The following is a 21,372-nucleotide window of genomic DNA, read 5'->3' as shown; positions in this document are numbered from 1 at the left end:
TAAAACTTCATCTTTCCTCTCTTATGGGGCCCTGTGGAACATTAGATGGTGAAGCACTTAATAAATAAACAGGAAATATTTGCCAAAGCACAAAAAAAAAAAAAGAAAAAAAAGGGGTGGCAGGCCAAAAATACTTATAAATCCGTAAAGAAAAATACAAGACAGTGAGGATCTGCAGTGTAACAGCCACAGTGGTTTAGGAAAGACAAACAACCTTTCTGACAGTTAATTTAATCAAGCTGGTGGAATATTCCCCAGTTTTCACCACAATGCAGAATGATGGAGGACGTGTAAAGAAAACTGAAGAAGATGCTTGTGGCAAGCAACTGTTCACTCACGTGAGAAGGAAGTTCTGCAGCTGCAAACATTAATGATTCACCCCTATGAATGACCAACAACATATTTGTGTTTCTGGCTACTTTGCACTGCACCAAATACTAAAGGCAGTGTTGGAAATATCCGATCCCTTTGCATCACTAACTACAGAGAAGTGACACAGTAATGAAATAATGACTTTTCAAGATTTCACCTCTTTCTTGAAAAGGGGAAGCATCAGTATTGGGGGGGGGGGGGGGGGGGCATCTCTGAATACATTTTAAAAGAAAATGATCCCTTTGCAATTCCAGAGACTAGCTCCAAGCTGAAAATACGTGCTGGGACAACATGAAGGGTACATATCATGTACATTTGGCCTGTTCTTACTCCTCTGAGGGTTTCCAGTTAGGGCTGCTACTGAGGACAGATGGCTAGTCTAGAGGGATCCTTGCTCTGACCTGCTGTATCTGCTTATAGTTGGTTGTGATCTTGATCATGCTCCAAGAACACCTAATGGATCGTCCCATTGATGGAGATAGTCTGAACTACACCTAATTTCCACATTACTGATCTATCCTATTTACCATGATGAAGGAGCTTCTGGGCAGGAGCAGAGAATGAAGCACTGTCCCAGGAGGTTAGGTACTTCAGATGCCTCCAGCGTTCACTGGCAGATGAACTTTGTTTTTGAGAATCACAGCTTTGGACCTAAGCCTTTAAATTCTTCCCCAGCTACAGTCCTGCATCCTTCTCGTGAGCATGACAAATAGCTTTATTCCTATGTCATATGAAAGGGAACCAGTACACTGAGAAGCAGTGGGTGATCTGTGCTCTCGTACTGACAGTCTCCCTTCCCTTTAATTATAAGTAACTGAAAAAATAGAAGGAAGAATATCTAATTATCCAGCACCAATTTTAAGGCAAATGACAAAGAAAGGCACTTTTAGCCACTGGGAAAAGGCTGCCAGTTCAGTGGTGTTTTTTCTAAAAAACTTAAGGTCAGAATGTCTTTGCTCATCTTTTCCTTAGGCTGCTTTACTGAGCTGGTGAAAAATAGCGAAGGGATGAGATGCCCCTAAATATAGATCGCAGCATGTGGACTGTTACCTTGGGAAGGTCTGCACTGCCTTATGGAATCACTGTACTCTGCAAATGGAAACCTTATTTTTTCTCTCCCATTGACTCAGGAGCTCTTTGAGGTTTAGTGCCCAAGGAAGGGAGCACTCTGCCAGCTGCCACTCACCCAGGCATGCGACTGTCCTTGTGCCACTGGGGCAATGAGGAAGGGTTGATGGGCAGCCAGCACTACTTGACAGTTCTCTGCCCTGACACTGGGCTTCCCCCACCATCACACAGGAGCAGCCTCTGGGGTCTCTAAATAGTGCAGGGAGTTGAGGAAGCTCCAGAGCTTGTCTTAGCCCGCATTGAGTTCATCCTGAGAATTTCATGTCTTCGTGCTCAGAGTAAGAGGGTGTTTCTCCTTAACTGCTGGCTTTGCCAAATCATCCCAGGACCTGGGAGTCACACAGAGAGCGGCACACAGCCAGACTCGGGCAGGCCAGTTTCTGCTACAGGTTACACCTGTGCAAACACGATGTTTTGAGATTACTCCCCAAGCGCCAGCTGTGCAAGCTGATTATTTTCAGCGAGCACCCCACTCCCACCTGAGTGACCCCATTAGTCTCCACAGAAATTGCAAAACAGCGACTTTGGCCACTATTTAACTTTCTTGCTCTTTATGATGTATGAGGGGAAGTCAAGAGGGAGCTCTTTTCAAATCACATCATCAGTCTGTTCAGCTGGCAGCTAGACAAGTCCTTCGTTTTGTTTGTAAACTGTGAAAATTTCACACAGGCTCACTGATACAATAAACCTGGAAGCTTGTGGGGCCTCTTTAACAGAGTTTCCTGCCCTTTAAGTAGTGTGGGTTATTCAGCATCTGCAAACTGCACAAAAGCCAAATGTCAGTAGGAATTACTCTCTAAACCAAAGAAACACACTGGCAGAAACTGGAAAGGTATGTAAGGTGAGCTGGTGTTTGAGAGTATTTACTCAACCTACAAAAAGAAAAGTGTTGAGAAAGCAAATGTATGCTTGGGTTTGGAGGCTTTCAAAGGCAATGTAGTCAGGAATATAGAGTTAACATATTCAATGTATAAATCACTTTCTCACCATTGCTATCAGAATTATACTGAGCTTGAAACCGTTAAAAAGATGGACTTACTAAAAAACTATCAATTTTAAGCCCCTTCAAACTTCCCTGGAATTTGTTGTCATTCTGAACAACAGCACACATGCCATACTAGCAGCTCTTAAGACCCCTTTCTGCTGGTTAGAAAGGGCCCTGAGAGACTAAATGCCTTGCTAAATCTTACCTAATAGCTATGTTAGCTAATGCTGTTAACTACTGACAGATCTGCCAGCTGGTCACATCTGGAGAAGAGAAATTTTATGTTCCTAAACATACCATAGTGCTAGCATGGACCCTATGGGGCATCCAAGGCATCTTCATGGAGGTTGTTCATAGGATGCAAGACTTATGAGGTGGCCATCTGAAACCACAGCTGGAAGCCAAGCTGGCTTTCTGACAGTGTCTAAAATGGCACTGCACACCTGTGCTAGGGTACATGAGCTGCTCCCTTTCCACTTCTAGAGAGGAGAAGTTTCAGTTTTTCTTGTTTCTAGTTGTTTTTTCAGCGAGATTTCAGTAAGGTTACTGTTATCTTCTGATCTACTGAATTCACTGGTGCTTTTGAAACATTAAATGTCTTGCTTTACAGAGATTGAAAAGCACAATTCACGAGTATCATACCTACAGTCAGCTAGGACATGAAGAGAGGCTGTCAGGGATTTTGACATCAGAAAGGTATTTTGCAGTGCTTTGTGTAGAGCAAAGGTCTGTGGTTAAGTCCTTACCCTGGGAGACAAGGACCGCACTCAGCATCATTCTCCTGATCACCAGGTGTCAAAACTGTGGCTCGGAAAAACCCCTCGCAGTCTTTGTGCCGCCTGCATATCTGGTAACCTCCTCTGGAGAACTTCTCTGAAGGGCAGGGGATGCAGCCGTAGTCCTCATCTTTGGTGCCGTACCCACATGTCTGCAACAACACAAAGTCACTGACAGGCAGGCTTGTGCTGCACACATGCTTCTAGCAAAGGGAAATGTTCATAGCCTGGCCCGTTGGCTTTGTGGCACAAAGTTAAGGGAAAGAAGTCTGTCATTTGGTACCTTAGTGTCTCCAGCTGTGTGCTGGAGAGGAAAAAGGGGAACCAGAGCATTGTACTCCTTGAAAGTGCCCCCCCATAGCTATTTATATCATATTCCAGCAAGCCATGGAAGTAAATTTCAGCTGCTGCTCAGATAGAAAGTGAACTGAAAATTGAAGAGCAGAGAAGAAGATTACAGGGGAAGCATGGCTACAGCAGGGATATCAGCAATCTTGCTTTCATGCTAGGAGAGCCCAGAGGGAACAGCACAAAAGACAATGTTCAGATGAGATTTCGTAACCTCTGAACTCACATGTCCCAGCTGAACATTGCGTTCAGATTAAACAAAACTAAAACCAACTGGTTACTATTCAAATGTACTTGTTCAGGACTACCAACTGCGCGGAATTCTTGCAGTCGGATGTTTATCCCATTAAAACCAAACATGACTTCAGTAATTTTTTTTTTTTTTAATAAGCAACAATTATCTGCTGTAAATCAAATGGTGACTTAGGAACTGTAATTTAAAAAGTTGCAGAAGCATCCAAGTTCTTTTAGTGCCAAAATTTCTTAGCAGGAGAGCAAAATTAAATCCTCGATGTGGGGGGCCAGCAAGCACAGCAGACCGACCTATTCATCACACCACGCCAGAACAGAGCATCAGATTGTAAATAACTATTGAGATGAGAATGGACTGGAAGTGAGTGTGTGTGAAACTTTTACCTTACAACTTCTACAATATTGCTTTTGACAGGCTGCTCCTGGGATGAGACATGCGAGGCGCACTGTTCCCATGACATTCTTGCAGGGGTAATGCTTAAGCATTTCTGTCCATACCCATTTTCTCTCCTATCCATATACTACCACCATTTAACAAAGCATTTGTTTTTGCATTTGGTGCTGGATATGTGTTCCCCTACCAGCAGAAGAAGCTGAAATTACCATGTAGGGCTCTTCACCCGGCTCACACTTGGGGCAGTCGTGGCACATGCCAGTGGTCTGGTTGTAGTACTCGTTCTCACCGCAGTTGGAGTATTCAGCGCTGGCAGAGTACACCAGGGAGACCTGTCATCAGAGAGCATCCCACAGCACCGTCACTTCCACTCGTCACGTCCACTGCCCTTGTCTCCCAAGCTTTGTCCCCCCTCCCTTGCTCAGCTGCCGTGGCTCAGAAGGCAACAGGACCAGCACTGCTGAATGAAGCATCCCTAAAGCTCAGAAACAGAAGTGATGCCACTATGTGGGATGGAGGCAGATACAGTTTTCAGTAACCTGGTCCTTCTAAGAGTTTCTCGGAGCACTGGTGCTCCTGCTTGTTGGCAAAACCACTCCTCACAATGCTGAATGCCATGATTCTGGACCCATTAATTCTCACACTCTTCTGCACAGCAAATGCCTGAGTTTACACCCTCACCCTTCCCAGCTCTAATGAGCCTTCACAAATGTGACTGCAAGGGACAATTATAATGTGCTGCCTTGGACCTCAACTATGATAGGGCTGTGCTTCAGGTGACACCTAGGCTCATCAGCACTTCCAGTGCCTTCTGTTTCTGCTTCATTTTGAGTCCTTCTCCTTCCCCTCCTCCCTTGCAGCCTCAGTTTAAGCAGCACATGCCCCAGTGTTTTATTGAGTGGAAACCAATGACTGCCTCAGGGTTCAGTTCCTAAGTTGTCTGTGGCTGTGCCACGGCTCTTCACAGATGTTTGCAAAGGCCTAAGCAGTTATCTTTGTACACTGGGGAGACGTATATGCACATAAATACCTACCACCAGGAAAGGGAACACGTGAGTCCATTTACATTCACCCAGGTGAGCCATGCTCTCTTGATACTTCACCTGAAAAGACAGAATTGGTGATTGTTTATGAACATAAGTAAATATCTGTGTGCGTTGCCAAAATAAGAACAGAAGGACTCATAAGCAGAGCAAAGGTTACATGGCGGTGATACCCAGAGGTCTAAACAAAGAGCGGGGGAGATGTGCACGTGCACTCACACACAGAGGCGTGCTACATACCCTTACTGCACATCTCTTTCTTCTCTTTGAGAAGACTGATGGCATGAGGGAGTCTGGTCTTGCAACAGTTATAAAAGTCTGTGAAAGATGAGGAACCAGCTCTGAGCTCTGGCACTTCTTGGCTCACTGGGAAATCCTCCCACAGAGGAAATAAGTGCTGTCTCGACTCCTAAATGAAAGAGGGCTGGGGATCGGTAGCCTGGCTTGTGTCCACACCACTTAGTGCTTAACCCCACTAGACTAGATTTGTCTGGAAAGATGTAGGTGGAGAAGCCAAAAGCAGAGCCAGGGAGTGAGCTGATGGCAAGCAGCACAGGCAGCTGGCACGCTGGGCTATACTTTCCTTGCCGGGTCCTGCAGATCCACCAAGAAAGCCCACAGCTGCCTTTTTCTGTAGGAAGCAAAGGCTGCTTTTTGTTCTTGATAAGCAAACTGCAGATTTAAAAGGTTAGACCCCAGGAAGAATCCAAATTTTATATCTGAAATGCTATTACAATAGTTAGGGAAAAGAAAGGCTGCAATATCTGTTATAAACACATGTGCTAATTTATTTCATTTATTCAAAAGAATTATTTTGACTAAGAACTAATGTTGCATATTCATGTACTGTATTTCTTTCTAAGGGGAAAAAAGAGACAGGAAAAGGAGGCACAAATTGTTTCGTTAGCATGATACAACATATTTAATGGTATTATTACAGCACATAATATGCCCTAGGGATTTTACTGCTTCAAATTGCAAATGTTTGAGATACAGTTGCAACACTTTGGTCCTAGCAGATGTAAACTGCTCTTTAAATTTTTCAGGTCTCAGACACTGCAAGGCTTTTAGTCTCCCAGAAGAGTACAATTACAGCTTTGTGCCACGTTTGAGGATACAACCTACATGAGAGCAGTGCTCCAGTATTGGCGATAGCTGCTAACATTTACATTTTTAAACACTAAGTAGATTAAGCAAAGATTATATCACTCCAGCATCAAGCTATGAACTTGCTTTATACGTTCCTTCCAGCAACTGGGCTAGCTGAGACAGGTAGCTGGGTGGGTGGGTGGACAACCTGAATTATAAGTATATTAATTTCTGCAGGAAATTGAAGTTTGAAACCTAGAAACAAAAGAGAATCGGAGCTAAATTGTACCAAATATAGAGGTAAGAGGCGGAAAATAGTAATGTAATTGTATAAACTGTCAAACATGTAAGTTCGACAAAGGCTTTGTCTGTGACAGTGCAGTTGCTTGGAAAAGTTCCAAAGGTACAGTCTTAACGCATATGTCTGTTAAACTGAACCCTAATTATAAAAGAGCTTGTTAGACTTTAAATATGAATATAATTATGTCTGTGTCCCCACTGATACTGCAAAATTGTTGTTTTCATTATAAAACAGATCTGAGACTGCTCAGGACCAAGAATTTCACTAGGAAAGCTTGAATCTAAAACTTTACAGTAAGAACATGTTTTACAATAAAAACATGCTTCAGTTGCTTTCAAGCCATGCAGATGTTTGCTGTTTGAGGTACTTGTATGCAATCATAGACAGATTTGAAAAATGGAAATGAAGAATTGTAGCCCATTAATGTATAATACAATCTTCTCCATCCATTTGGCATTTGGCATTTATTTACATAAAACGTTGAAAGTGTCAAGTTATACATATATAAATAAAATATTTTTCCATCTCAATATAAATGTGCATGTGGGGGTATATTTTATATGTAAACATACACTTTTTCCCCCTGCATTCCATCATTATACACAGCAATATGTCAAGCTTATGGGAAATACTTTTTTAACTGGAAAAAGCCAGTTCAAAGTGCTGAATATGGCCAGATTAGAACTCTAGGGGAGATTTTCCCCCCAAATTGGAGTACCAAAAAGTTAAATGTAATTATTCATCCCCCTAAATAAGTGCAGTGCCATAAACTGGCAGTGTTATTTTCTGGGGTTTTGTTTTTCCTTCTTCCTTTTTTTCCCTCCCCTGCTTTGGAGTTAAAAACCAAAACATGAATTTTCTAACACAAGAGTGGGGAAGGCAGATGCAGGAGGCTTCTGGCAGTAGGGCTATAGATACCTCCTTAGCAGGGGTGATATCTGAAGCTATATACCAAGATATGCCAGGCAGATCTTGGGCTTGCTGTCTATTTTCAGGCATGTTAATTTATACCTGTGCTATATTATCTGTCAGGCATTAATCCCATTCACAAAGCAAGGGATCTTCTAATGCTAAGATCACTTTTGTCTCTAGCTGTTATTGATGAAAACATCCAAAGCTTGGACAATCAGGCAGCATCTGCCAAGAAGCAGGAAAAAGAGTGACCAGTTTTTGTGGCCCCTAATCATTAAAAGCAAATAGTTCTTAATGAATTAACAGATGCTGCACTTTTTCTTTGTATTCTGCCATGCTCTGACTAAAGAAAATGACTCTCCCTGGGATGGCATATAATGGTAAGCAGGAAGCAGCTGGACGTGTGGTTTTGCTGGGACCATGGGATCACTCTTAAGCAATTTGGGATCTCTGCAGCTCATCTACAAATCCTGATGTTTTTGTTTAGGCTGTGTGGGTGTCTCCAGAGAGGAGGTGTAAAACACAGACCTAATGTCTTTGTGGATCAGGTGTGCAACAAGCAGCAAGCCTCATCATGACTAGAGGGGGTTGCTAATTACAGCCATATTTGCCTTTCGGGCATATTTGTTAATAGCTGTTAAAAATATACACAGAAGTCATATATACACAAGCTGACAGGGAAAGGAAGACTATTTTCCCAGTGGCAACTGCAGCAAGAAATGCTAGAGTGTCCTTGTTTCATCTTCTCTCCTGAAGACTGACAAATTTGGCCTGAGGGAATGGGAAAAGAGATGCTGAGACCCTATTTCTTCAATATCGCTCCTCCCAGATGAAAGTCCCTTCTAGACAGTGTTGGTAGTTTCTTACCAAAAACTGGCAGATATAAATGGGTAGTGAAGAGATTCAGAGCAGCCCTGTGGAGAAGGACTTGGGGGTGTTGGTCAATGAGAAAATGAACATGAGCCAGCTTCAGTGTGCGCTCACAGCCCAGAAAGCCAACCGTATCCTGGGCTGCATCAAAAGGAGTGTGACCAGCAGGTCAAAGGAGGTGATCCTGCCCCTCTACTCTGCTCTCGTCAGACCTCACTTGGAGTATTGTGTGCAGTTCTGGTGTCCTCAACATAAAAAAGGACATGGAACTGTTAGAACAAGTCCAGAGGAGGGCCACGAGGATGGTCAAGGGACTGGAGCACCTCCCATATGAAGACAGGCTGAGAAAGTTGGGGCTGTTCAGCCTGGAGAAGAGAAGGCTGCATGGAGACCTCATAGCAGCCTTCCAGTATCTGAAGGGGGCCTACAGGGATGCTGGTGAGGGACTCTTCATTAGGGACTGTAGTGATAGGACAAGAGGTAATGGGTTCAAACTTAAACAGCAGAGGTTTAGATTGGATATAAGGAAGAAATTCTTTACTGTAAGGGTGATGAGGCACTGGAATGGGTTCGCATGGAAGTGGTGAATGCTCAATCCCTGGCAGTGTTCAAGACCAGGCTGGATGAAACCTTGGGTGATATGGTTTAGTGTGAGGTGCCCCTGCCCATGGCAGGGGGGTTGGAACTTGATGATCTTAAGGTCCTTTCCAATCCTAACTATTCCATGATTCTGTGTTTCTATGATACATAAATAAATCACCAAACAGAAAATTATTTATTCACGCTGTCTAAAAGAGAAAAAGCATAATTCATGGTACTCAGCCCTTGGATTTTATAATTTACTTAGATTATAAGGTAGTGCTGCCATGGTACTTACAGTATCCATGAATAAATGGAGTAAATATTGGAAATATGCAAACAATGAGGCTACCACTGCTGGTGGTCTAAGCTAAAGCTCATGAAAGCTTGTGACTTTCAATGGCCTACCTTAGGTATTTATTTTAATTCTGTGGCTTCAGCAATTAACACAGTGCAACAGATAATTTCCTATCATAGACTTCTTGTTTTTTAAAAATAAGTTTGAAAAAAGGAAGAAAACAAACACATGGGTTGAAGCACAGAAATATGTGTGCCTTAATGTTGCAGAGAGGCAGGGTTTTTTTGGTGTCTCTGCTTTCCTTCAGTTTCATCACTGATGCAGGTATGCTTCAAGGACATAGAACTTGACTTTGTAAAAGGCAAAGGTACAACTGCTGTCTCAGACAATTTCACTATTTGATATTTCTATTTCATAGAATCATAGAATAGTTCATGTTGGAAGGGACCTTCAAAGGTCGTGTGGTCCAACCCCCCTGCAGTGAGCAGGGAACATCTTCAACTAGACCAGGTTGCTCAGAACCACATCCAGACTGGCCTTGAACATTGCAAGGGATGGAGCATCTACCACTTACCTGCGCAACCTGTTCCAGTGTTTCACCATAGAATGATAGAATCCTAGAATAGTTAGGGTTGGAAATTACCTTAAGATCATCTAGTTCCAACAGCAGTCATTGTGTAAAAAAATTTCTTCCTTATATCCAGTTTAAATCTCCCCTCTTTTAGTTTAAAACCATTACCATTCTCCTATTGCTACAAGCCCTACTAAAAAGTCTCTCCCCATCATTCTTATAGGCATGTCTGAAGTACTGAAAGGCTCTAAAAAGGTCTCCCTGGGGCATTTTTGATCATGAATCCACATCCAAGATCGCCACCACTAAAAATAGCAGAATGCAAGACAAACACTTTCACTTAAATAAACATAGGCAGTCTGTATGTACTTCATAGGTGCCACCAACAAACCCAGTGCTTGCCCCAAGTTCCCAGGTTTAGGAGAGGAACCTCATGAACTACCTTCTCCACAGATTATCACAGATATTTGCATGGGCTCAGTAGAAAATGTCTGTATGCTCCCAACGCTGCTAAACCCTTCTTAACTAAGACAAGCATATAATCCTCATTGCAGAACCTCACAAGTTTCAGAGTTTGACAACAGAGCTCAGTCTGGCTCTGGTTTTGTGAAAAAAGATGCGGTTTGAGTTTTAGTTTCAGGAGGAAAGAGGGCTCTCTGAGCCCATCACTGAGTGACAATGGTGGCAAGGGGGAGCTTCAACTTAGAGAAGTATAAGCAAATGGAAATAGAGATGATGAAGAAAACTATTTTGTAGCCTTGGTTACAGTTTTTATTGTTGTGAAAAATTTTGCACAGAACAATATTACATTTGTAGAACAACACGAACTACGCTGTTTCCCATATCTGGTTTTTATCACTTTGACCTTGCAAGTACCTTAAGAATTACTTCAGAGAGAGATGTAAAAAGTGTTAAAATGATAGCAGTCCATTCTTCCTTTTACCTGAAACATCAAACAGAAGTGAGAACAGCTCAAGCGACACATAAAACTTGAATTGCCCCTGTGATCTGGCAATCCATCAGAAAAGTAATTCATTGCTTGGGCACAGAAACAAGATTTCTTTCCAGTGGGAGTTGCATTGACAAGAGTGGACTTAAGTGATTCTTTAATTTGTTAATGGGGGCACTGTGTGCTGAGGATGTGGGGGCAATCAAGCCTAATGTAGATCTATCCATCTCTTACAGACTCCCTTATCTGGAAACTACACCTGCAAATCCTTATTTGAACCTGTTTTCTCACTTTATATAAAGACATGTGTTGGCTGTCATGTAGACAGGCCATCAGCTTTCTGAAGAAGCTTGCAGGGAAAGAAAAAGAGGCCACAATAGAGAAACAAAGCAAAAGCAATAAAGAAGGAAAGGTTCTTTCCATCACACTTTGTGTGGCTGGTGTGCATTTCTGCATAAATGGGGGCACTAAAGAGGTGCAAGGGCCAAGGGGACCCTGGGGTCTCCCTGCACCCACAGCCAGCTGTGGTGCAGGACCACAGCTTGACCCAGTGGCCCACCAACCCCTTGTTACTGACATGTCCCCAGTTCGGCCTCCCTGTAGGCTGATGTTGGTCTTATCTGTTAGCGGTATCCAAAACCCAGGCCAGGTGCTGCCAGGCCAGGGCTGTTGGAGGAGCATGGTGGTCTCCACTGCATCCAGAGGCCTCCCAGGGCACATAGCTTGCGGGCAAACCTCCCTCAGTGCTGCCTAAGTGCTTGCGGAGGTATGAAGGGAGTGAGCATGGGCTGGTTTTTTTAGCAGGAAAATGGTAATTTGTTGATCATGAAACCTTCTATTGCCACACATCCACTTCAGTGATGTTCCCACTAGAAAGGCTGGTAATTTGGTGGGGAAGTGATGCAGAAGGGAAAAGGCAGTCATGACCTCCTGCCATGGAGGCTGCTGTGGTTGGTGCTGCTTTATACAAACAAGAAGATACTCATTAGGGCAAAAATGTGAGCAGGGACTTGTACCTCCCCCAGTCAAAAGGCAAAGTCATGTGATCTCTTTTGTTTTCTATAATTAAAAAAAATAAATAAAAGAAAATCTGGGATTTGTTCTGACGCACAATTAAAAAAAAATAAGTAAACCAGAAACCTCATATTTGTAACGGGGAAAAAAGTTTTGACTGTTTGGCAGGTCCCCGTAAGGATTTTTCCTCAGTGAGAGAGGCTTGTTTTCCATCTCTCCTTCAATAAATTTTTTTCTAAGGTGATTTACACGAAGACTTCCCTGTTATTTTCAGCCCCTCCTAATGTCTGTCGGGAAGTGCTACAGCTGGAGTGTTATTCCTTCTGGTTTGCCTGCTTACTTGTTTGTTTCAGGAGGGCCTGAGCTTTCATTTAAGAAGCACTGGCACTGGTGGTAGCAGCAGTGTGCTGGAGGCACGTCAGGGCTGTGCCCCATTTTCCCCCGGAGAGCTCTTGCTTGAGAGCTCCTGCTCCTCAAGCTCCTCCAGGTGAGCTTGCCCCACTGCCAGCTTGCAACTGCTGGAGGGCCCCCGAGTTTTCCATGGAAATAGCTGGAAGATGAATCTTACATCACCATGAAAAACTGCAAATGAGCATGTTAGACTCCCAAGCCTAATAATTCTAAGTTGAGAATTAATGAGCAGCAACACAGTCGTTCAGTATTTATGGGGTCACCCTGGTACTGCATCATCTTGGTGTTTTCTCCACCACTGCTTCCTAAGAAGTTTCCCCATCTGCCCCTACCTCAGGGAGAGGAAACTTCTTTTTCACATTTTGCTTCCAGGGGCAAGGTAAAACTGCTGTTACTAAACCAGCTCATTTTAGATTCAGCAGCTCTCCTTAGTTCCTAAGACAATATTTCCATTCGGAGCAGAAAATTAAAAGCTTATTTAGGAAAATACAAATGACAAATCAACAATGATGCTTTTTAAACATCTTTGTCTTTTTACTGGCTTTTATGCTTTCTAGATGACAGATAACAAGAACAGTCTGAGTCTTGGCTTCCATTATTAAGTGTCTGAAACTCCAAGTACCTTCAAACTTCACAGTATTTGGGAGTTTTAGCACTGTGCAGAGATTGACATCATTTTAATACAATAATGGTTGAAGGAAAGGACAGAGGTGGAGAAATTTAGAAAGATTTTGCAGGAAAGAAATGAGGTGAAATTCTACAGTAACCATCAACAGAATATATTGAAATTGTAATAGAATAGAAGTCCCATGGTGAGCATCAATAATGTCTGCTCTTAGCTCCACAGCACATTTGCATTTCTCAGCCTAAAAGCCAGAAAATTGTTAGAGAGGTCAATACACAATTCTGTTTTTTCCATGGTTTACATGAAAACATCTGAATTACTGCATCTTATAGGCACAGTGAATAGCAGCTGCGGTGCTGCGGGAGGGGGCTGCCACAAAGTATGGTGACACCTTTGAAGGTACCCCTGAGCAGGTCACTCCACTGCAGCACTGGGAGGCTCATGGCCACAGACTTTCCCTGTATAAGTGCATTAAGCAAGAGTGCACAGTTTCACTGTGTTTGGCAAATGTAAGGAAGTCAGTATTAGGTGGTGGCCATTTATACTTCGGTACTTGATTTTAGAGTCCCAGAAAAGCCTCTTGTTTGTCAACAGGCCTCTGTATTGCAGACAAAAGGATACATAAGCTGCCAACAAACATTAGGTTTTTAATTATTCTACTTTTTACATAACTCTGTTTGAAGGGGATTTATTATTTTTGTAGACTGAAGGCTGGCCGCATTTAAATTCAAAACTACATCCCAAGCTGCCTGGGCCATCATTGTTGGGAAGAGCAGTAAGAGGGGGAGCACAGGGAGGGGAAGTTCTCTGCTGGGAATAGGGGCCACACAGTGAGCAGGCGCCGTGCCGGGAGATGCCCGAGGGGAGAGGCAGCTGGGGGGCACAGTGTGGGGTGGCCAAAGCACCAGCCAGTGTTTTGGACCGCTGTGCCCCAAGCAGGGGGATGCAGGGTGGTACATGGGAGCAGCCCTCCCATGTTCTCCATCCACCACCCGTCTTGCAGGAGTGGGTCCCCCCAGGGGGACACCAAGGGTGTAGAGGCCAAAAGACAGCTCCCAGTCCAATGCCAGAGAGAGGAACATGCCCCAGCAACCAAATCCTTCATATCTGTGGGTAGTTGCAAGCTATGACCTGCTGGGGCTGCTATTTATGCCAACCACCACGCGTACAGGCAAGAGGAGGAACAACCACCACCTTGGCTAATAGCTGCTGAAGTCACAGCCCACTACATCAACATGCCTGTAGAAATTGCATGTTTACAGGCAAGCATGTGTACACAAACACATCTATTTATACCCACACACCCTCGGAGAGGCTGACTGTCCCTTACATCTTTGTTCAGCCTGGTTATCCCAAATCTCAGATAATATCCCAGTGGAGGGATATCTCTGTGCTTAATGTGCCGCGTAGGGTTGCAATTAGAAAGTGGGTTGCCTGCACTCCTAGAGAAGGAGGAAGAAATGGCTTTCTCAGTTGGAATACTTTCTCTTTCGAGTCAATAATCATAAAATCTCTTCATAATTCCTCTGAGGCTCTCATTTATTTTCTTTTTTTAATGAATGTGTTTACATTCCTAATTAAGGAGCACATTAAGCCTAGTGGTACCTTATCTGATAAACCCCTTCATAGCTTATGTCAAGCTGAGCCTTTCAAGGGAGCAAGCTAGTTTTAAAAACTGGTTATCCTCTGGGCTGGAAATGTGCAAGCCAAGCGCTCGCAATTAACTTGGGTTAATTACAAAATACCAGAAATGTAATAATGTATTTAAAAATATAACACAGGTGCTAATGATCTTGTTTTTTCCTTCCCCCTCTCTTCTTTCCCCCCCTCTGAAAGACTTTACAGCCTATCCCTTTGCTCCCAAGTAACACCCCCCCATGTTCCACAGGTGTTAGCCACCTTTTTCTCTCATATGGTGGGATTGATTAGCATAGCAAGACTGATTCAAGGCTTCTACCTTGCAGTTAGCATGGCTTTTACTGTTGCTTTCTGGGCTTGCTGAAGGAAGCAGGCCTGAGAAGTTTATTTTTTCCTAGGTCTATCAGTTGGTCTAATCAAAGATATCACTTCTCTTTCCACGCCTGTTCTCCCACCATCACCACACACATCATGAGAACTTTGAGACACCACTAACAGCAGTGCTATGCAAGATGAAAGCTTGCATGAGTAACCACTTGACCTTCCCATGAAGCAGCAACCTTGTGACTGCACGCTGTCCATTTCAGCCTTCCATCTTGGCATGCTCAGCCAATTCTGATTGCAACTTGCAGCCCATGATACTCAAATAACACTGGTTTTGAGAGAAGAATCAGGAGCTTTCAATTCAGCAATTGCTCTTCTGACATGACCTGTCCATAGCTTTCTGCTTGCTCATGTTTTTACCTGTTTTACCTATCCCATGTTTCTTATGCATATTAGTGTGAAATGCTTTATTGAAGTCCAGACAGCCCACGGCACTTGCTCTTTTAGGAATTAAAGCTTCCTGCCAAGGATAACTTAGGGTTATGACCTACCCACCTTGTATTGTACTGCACATCTAATTTGTGCAATGTCTATTTCTCCTATGATTTTACAGGAGACACAGTCACGTTTCTTGTGCAAAAACCACTGAACTGTAGCTATTAACCCTAAGAGTAGATGGGGATAGGAGAATATTTTCAGGCTTAGGGTACCACCAGCCAAAAGTGTTACAAAACCAGGCTTCCCACCCCACAGGCCCTACACCTGAGTGCTGAAACCATGACGAGGCAAGCAGCAAGGCAGGACACAGGAAGGATGAATGACCGTGAGTCTAACTGGCCCAAGTCCTCTCCACCTGTGAGAGGAGTCTGATGAAGGAGAGGAGCTTGTGGAAGCTGAGTGGGAGACGGAGCATGTTGCTAGCACCCATTTGAGAGAAGGGGCCAGTTGTGTCAGGGGCTGCTTGCTGCAGGTAGCTTAGCAAGTCTCCTGCCAGGAGAGACATGGAGCTGCCTCATGCTGGTGTCTCAGCTTGGATGTCTGTATCCTGGGAACTGAGGTAACTGGAAAGCATTTCACAAGCTTCTGAACACCCCGCAGTGTCTGAGGGTCAGACTTTGCCACCTGCTGACCTAACAGCAAGCACCACAGAAGGCACAGGCAAAGGAGGAAGTTCAGGCTGGCAAATTAATGATCTGGAATGCAAGCCTACAGGGTGTTTGGAAAATATCTATACAGAAAGGAAGCTATACTCTTTCTGCTTGTGGGATGCCAGACACTGCTTTTTCCACGTGTACTATGAGGATGTTCATGACTGCCACCCCAGTTACCTGAGCAGGCTGCTGCCTACTCCTGACTTGAGCTCTGCCAAGCCTAGCTTACATGTTCTTTCCAAACACAATTGTATTTCACACTGGCGTTATATTTCTTCTCCACACATCCCCTCCTCCATTAACTGGTCATGTAGCTGATTCAGATGCCTTTTATGGTGCTACAACCCAACTACGCTGTGAGCAGAGAAAGATATTTTTATCATGTGTATGAACATCTATTGCCTCATCCCATTCCAGTGATACAAGCACAAGAAAAAGTGGAGATGTGGTTTCAGAAGCATTACCCTGTCCTGACACAGAGGTGATGTGATAAAAATGTATCAGAGAACTACAAGAAAAATGATGATAGCACTACAAGAGAATTAAAATCATAGTGAACGTCGTGGTCTTATGGTCTTGATTCCTACCATCTAGATATTTAGTTGTATGCATTTTTAATATTTATATTCATCTAAAACTGTTTTTTGATAAAAGAGTCTTTAGACATGCCAAGAGTCTGACTGTGAGTGTGAACCGAACCCCAGTTTTCAATATTCCATGTTAATGTAGGGAAAACTAAATGATGATAGGAAAAGGACCTCTGAGAAGCAGTGACAATCCTGAGAAGTCTGAAGACAAGGAGCCAGTGACAGGGTTTAAAGTTGTCTCCAGAAACATTCAAGATGACCAAATAAACATAATCTTTTCTGTTACAAACCATAGGGTGCCACATTTTCTTACCAGATGATGAGGGATGTTGTAGTGAGAAAATGTAGCTCCTTCCAGCTGCTTTAATAGCTATGTGTAACACCTTGTCAGCCCTGAAACATTTTGGATTTGGCTATTTTTAAAAGTGACAACTTCCTATGGCTCCCTTTAGAAGGTCTGAGAAGTGAAGTGTCATCCACAGGCAGCTGAAGACCTTTTGCTCTGTCTGACTGCATTACTTGCTGAGAAAGGAGGTATTTTGAGACAGCACTCTTTTGTGCTGCAGTTTTAGAATGGGATGTGAATTATCCTCCCCGTAAACCACCTGTGAGCAGATCTAACGCTGCCCCACCAATGTTTAATTTAATGTTTTGATGTAAATTATGTCCTGTGAACACGTGGAGGTTTGCAAAGCTCCATCTCCCAAACCAGACCCCGACTCCACTGGGGGGCAGTGCATTAGCACATATATTAATACTGCACTCACCTTCTCCTGAGAAAGCAAGTTTTCCCAGAAAAATACTTAGCTACATTGCGAGGCCCTGCTTAATGGAACAAATATGCACAGGCAGATACGTACAGCAAATATCTCTCCTGTATATGCTGTTAGATTATTGACTTGCTGGCTAAACAACCAACACTAACCTGAGAACGAAACCAAGTCTGAGTACAGAGATAGTTTAAAGATAAACTATTTATTGGCACCAGGATCAACAGATTCTAAATTAGCTGTAAAGCTGCAGGGGATAATGACATGTGAAATCAGGGTTTTTTGGGCTTTTTTCTTTTTCTTTTTTTTTTTTTTTTAATACTCAGCCCCTTAGGAGATTTGGGATGGTTTGATGTTCATCTGGAGGCTTGTCAAAATTCTATAGAAACTTAATAGCCTGCCAACATGGGTGGTTGCTGCTTGAAGGCATTTCGACATGGCAAAAGTCCTGTCTGCATGTTGCAAACCTGTATTTGTCAAAGGCTGCTTGGAAGGACATGAAAACAGGAGCTGTGCGGTGTCAGAATGCCATGTGCAGGACTGCAGGGGTAATGTGTGCACAACCCTGCTCTCTTGGGGCAGCCAAGCTGTGTGAGGAATCAATTTGGCCCCTTAATTATTCTGAGCACTGCCTAAGCATTAAACCCCACAAGGTGTTGCCACACCTATATACCAGGTTTGGGTGGGACGGGGCTCCCTGTTCTCTGGTTAGAAGAGAAATGAAGACCGGAGGGCAGCTGAGGAGGAGGGATGAAGCTGGGTAGAAGCAGAAATCAGGGCAAAAGTCTAGGCATGGAGCTAGAGGAGGCGTGGACAACTGGCATTCCAGATCAGGAGCCCTAGCCTGGAGAAAGGGCACGGAGAGTAAAGACAGGAATGGGGAACATGGTGTAACTGGAAGGCAGCAGAGCCGAGCATGGGCTGTAGCTTTTCTTTGGTGGGCTCCCACACACTGGTACTTCCACAGCAACTTGTAGAGACAGCTGCCTAGTGTGGTCTGAGTTACATGGTTGCCAAAAACAGCATGGGGCCTCCAGGACTGGAGGCAATCACAGTGCATGGGGCCTCCAGGGTTGGAGGCAATTGCAACATGAGGGAACTGTAGGAGTTGCCAGGGAGGGCTCTGGGAAGCAGAACTGCATCCATCCTGTGCTGAGTGTTGGGAAGGAGAAGAGCGTGAGCCTTAAACCATCCTTGTGATGAGGTTCAAGCTCCTACTCAAAGGCATGGGCTAAGACTGCTTGACAGACATCAAGCATGTCTGCCCCATGGCAGCACAGAGACAGCTGTCTGCATGTCCCCTGGCAAAGCTCAGCAGCACCATGCCAAGAGCCTTGGGATAGTGACAAGAATCAGAGTGAAGAACCAGCTGTTAGGACAAAGCCTTGGTTGCACACCACCGTAAAGGGAGACATATATGTATTCTGGCCTGAAACAGGAGCTGGGTAGCTGAGGGATAGATACACATAGAGAAGCTACTGTAGGTGAAACACAGGAGTTGCACCACAGCAGAGAAGGCACTTGGGCAGGCTGAGCCTTTCCAAGTGAAGCCCTCACTGAGCAGTGCACATGGAGGAACTGCTTAGCTGAGAGGACCCTGTACTGGCAGATGGACTGGAGAGAGCACTGTCTGCAACCAATTCTCCATGCAGGGGTACATTCTTTGTCACCAGGGCCCTAATCTGCCTTCTCTGGGGCCCTTGTCGTGGTTTTGCAGTTACATGGCTGTACCCTCTGAGAGGAGGTGGGTGCTTTTGTGTATCTTGTTCCAGGCTGTAGAGAAATGTAAAGTACATATTTGATACCCGCACCAGGACTATAGTCCTGTCTGATGACTGGAGCTACTCTTGTCCCTGCTGGGGTGCATTCAAACACCTCAGGTTTTGGAGCAGGACTGGTTGTAAGCATTAGACCTATTTAGGATCCCTCTAGGCTAGAAGAGACAGAACTTGCTGGAAGTTCATGCTGACTCATCAGTCCCTGGTTTTGGAGCTTGTGGAGGAGGAGGTTCTCACTGTGCTTTATGGTTTCGTTTCATATTGCTTTGTTTTGTTTTCATGGCTGGACATGTCATGGATGGTTTTGTCCGGGAGCCTTAAGGCCAAGAATGCAGATTTACTTTGCAACAGGTTGGTGGAGAACATCTGGGCTTTTTAAGGAAGAGACTTCTGAAGCAGGAGGAGGAGGCTGAAGAGGCTCCCAAAGAAATGGCCTTAACTAAGTCCCATGCAGCTAAAGATGCCAGATAAACTGGCCATGGGAGGGTGAGGTAGGAAGCTGGATACTCTGGGCTCTGGATAGGGATGAAGCCTTGGTTGATAAGGTTTAGTGTGAGGTGTCCCTGCCCATGGCAGGGGGGTTGGAACTAGATGATCTTGAGGTCCTTTCCAACCCTAACTATTCTATGATTCTATGGGCTGTTGGGAAGCAGTGCATTAGATCCCTGACAGAGGAGAAATGCTACATGTCTGGTTGGAGGTATGTCACTCAGCTTGTGGGCAGAAGAGAAGTGCAAAGCAGAAAGCAGAGCTGGCTAAAACTAACTGAGATAATTCTAAGAAGATTAAAAATAATTTTTGGTAATTAATGGATAATTCGTGTTATCAGGATTATAAGAAATAAGAAGAATAGCTTACAGCTGTAAATGCAAAGGCTTTTTTTACTTTCTTAGCTCTTAAGAACTCACTGTAATTGCAGCAATGAGAGGCTGAATGCTCTCCTTGGATTAAACTTGCCTGCAATTCAGATGATATTATAAACACTTCTTCAGCTTACATGGACCTTTATTGGAAAACTTGGATCATAGATGCGTACTGGTTTGGATATTGCATCTCCATCTTATGGCCTTCATGTAGTTTATTACTAAACATGGAAAAAACTTCATTTTCTCTATATTTCATTTCTATCACATCTGACAGCTTTCTAGTTTGTGTCTATGTGGGCAACATTTGTAGCCAAGTATTTTAACATAAAAATTCCTTTTCCAAGGCCAGCATGGGTGTTTTTCCTGTACTTCATCTGCTTGATTTTGGAGTGATTTTGATGCTGAGGTAACATTAATATAATAAAACTTATATTGAAGCAAATCTCAGAGCTACATTAAATTAGCCTAATTAAAACAAGATTCTTGTATCTTCTGGGCTGTACTTTCTTTAAAAGTCTGTGTAGCCCCAAGGCACACCTACCACCAAAACCAGACTGTAAAGCCATTAAATTTTACACAGAATTATACAGACCTTTGCCAATTCAGTCCACCAGTACAGTAAAAGGCATCCTATCAGAAGAAAAAGGGCGATTCTGAGATCTCTGCTTGTTATATACTTCTCAGTTACCAAATAATCCCATTACAAGAAAAAAAAAAAACAAACAAAAAAGGACTGGATGGGACCTCAAGAAGTTATCTAACCTATCCTTTTGTTTCACACTAAGACAAAATCATTCTCCACCACCCCAACAAGCATTTATCCATTCCTCTAACTGGGTCTTAGGAACCTCCAGTGACAGAGATTACACAATTTTCCCTTGTCTGTTTATTACAGTGCTTTGCTGTTCTGGGTCTCAGGCAGCTTCTCTTAATGTCTTTTCTACATCTCTTTTCGCCCACTTGAAGCTGCTGTTGTTCGGTTTACCCACCAGGATTTGAAGAACAGATTATTTCCTTCTGCTCTGCAGTGGTCTCCTAGGCATTTGAGTCTGACCTCATACTTCAGCCTGGTCATATTCTATGCAAAACAGTCCTGATTCATCCAAGTCTTGCACCATTAAGCCTCAATTTCTAGAGCACTGGCTGTTTGTATTTCTACCTTGATTTTCTCCAGTTTGACCTTATCTTTCTGGAGGCGAAACTAAACAGAATAGTTTTATGAAGGCCTCGGCCATCCTGGGTAGAGTATTTAATCAAAGGCTATGTAAGCTCTTTTTCACACATCCCTGGATGAGTTTGTGGAGAGAATAAAGGTCTCTCAGTCAGATAGGAGTCTACTAG

General features: G+C 43.7%; 1 protein-coding gene across 4 annotated transcripts in view; it reads right to left on the bottom strand.

The window, feature by feature from the left end:
* Nucleotides 1–21,372, bottom strand: part of EDAR (ectodysplasin A receptor) — a 76,236-nt gene that overhangs the window by 22,075 nt on the left and 32,789 nt on the right. For all 4 annotated transcript variants that reach the window (XM_005151348.3, XM_031051156.2, XM_031051155.2 and 1 more), the window contains exons 2-4: nucleotides 5,290–5,358; nucleotides 4,465–4,587; nucleotides 3,232–3,413 (exon numbers count right to left, since the gene is read on the bottom strand). In XM_005151348.3, coding sequence (XP_005151405.1) covers nucleotides 3,232–3,413; nucleotides 4,465–4,587; nucleotides 5,290–5,340 — 356 coding nt within the window. In that variant the 5' untranslated portion in view covers nucleotides 5,341–5,358. The remainder of the gene's footprint in view (nucleotides 1–3,231; nucleotides 3,414–4,464; nucleotides 4,588–5,289; nucleotides 5,359–21,372) is intronic.

Source organism: Melopsittacus undulatus, chromosome 2 (assembly GCF_012275295.1).
Source record: "Melopsittacus undulatus isolate bMelUnd1 chromosome 2, bMelUnd1.mat.Z, whole genome shotgun sequence".
Lineage (NCBI taxonomy): Eukaryota > Metazoa > Chordata > Aves > Psittaciformes > Psittaculidae > Melopsittacus > Melopsittacus undulatus.
This window is presented reverse-complemented; position numbering and strand designations above follow the sequence as displayed.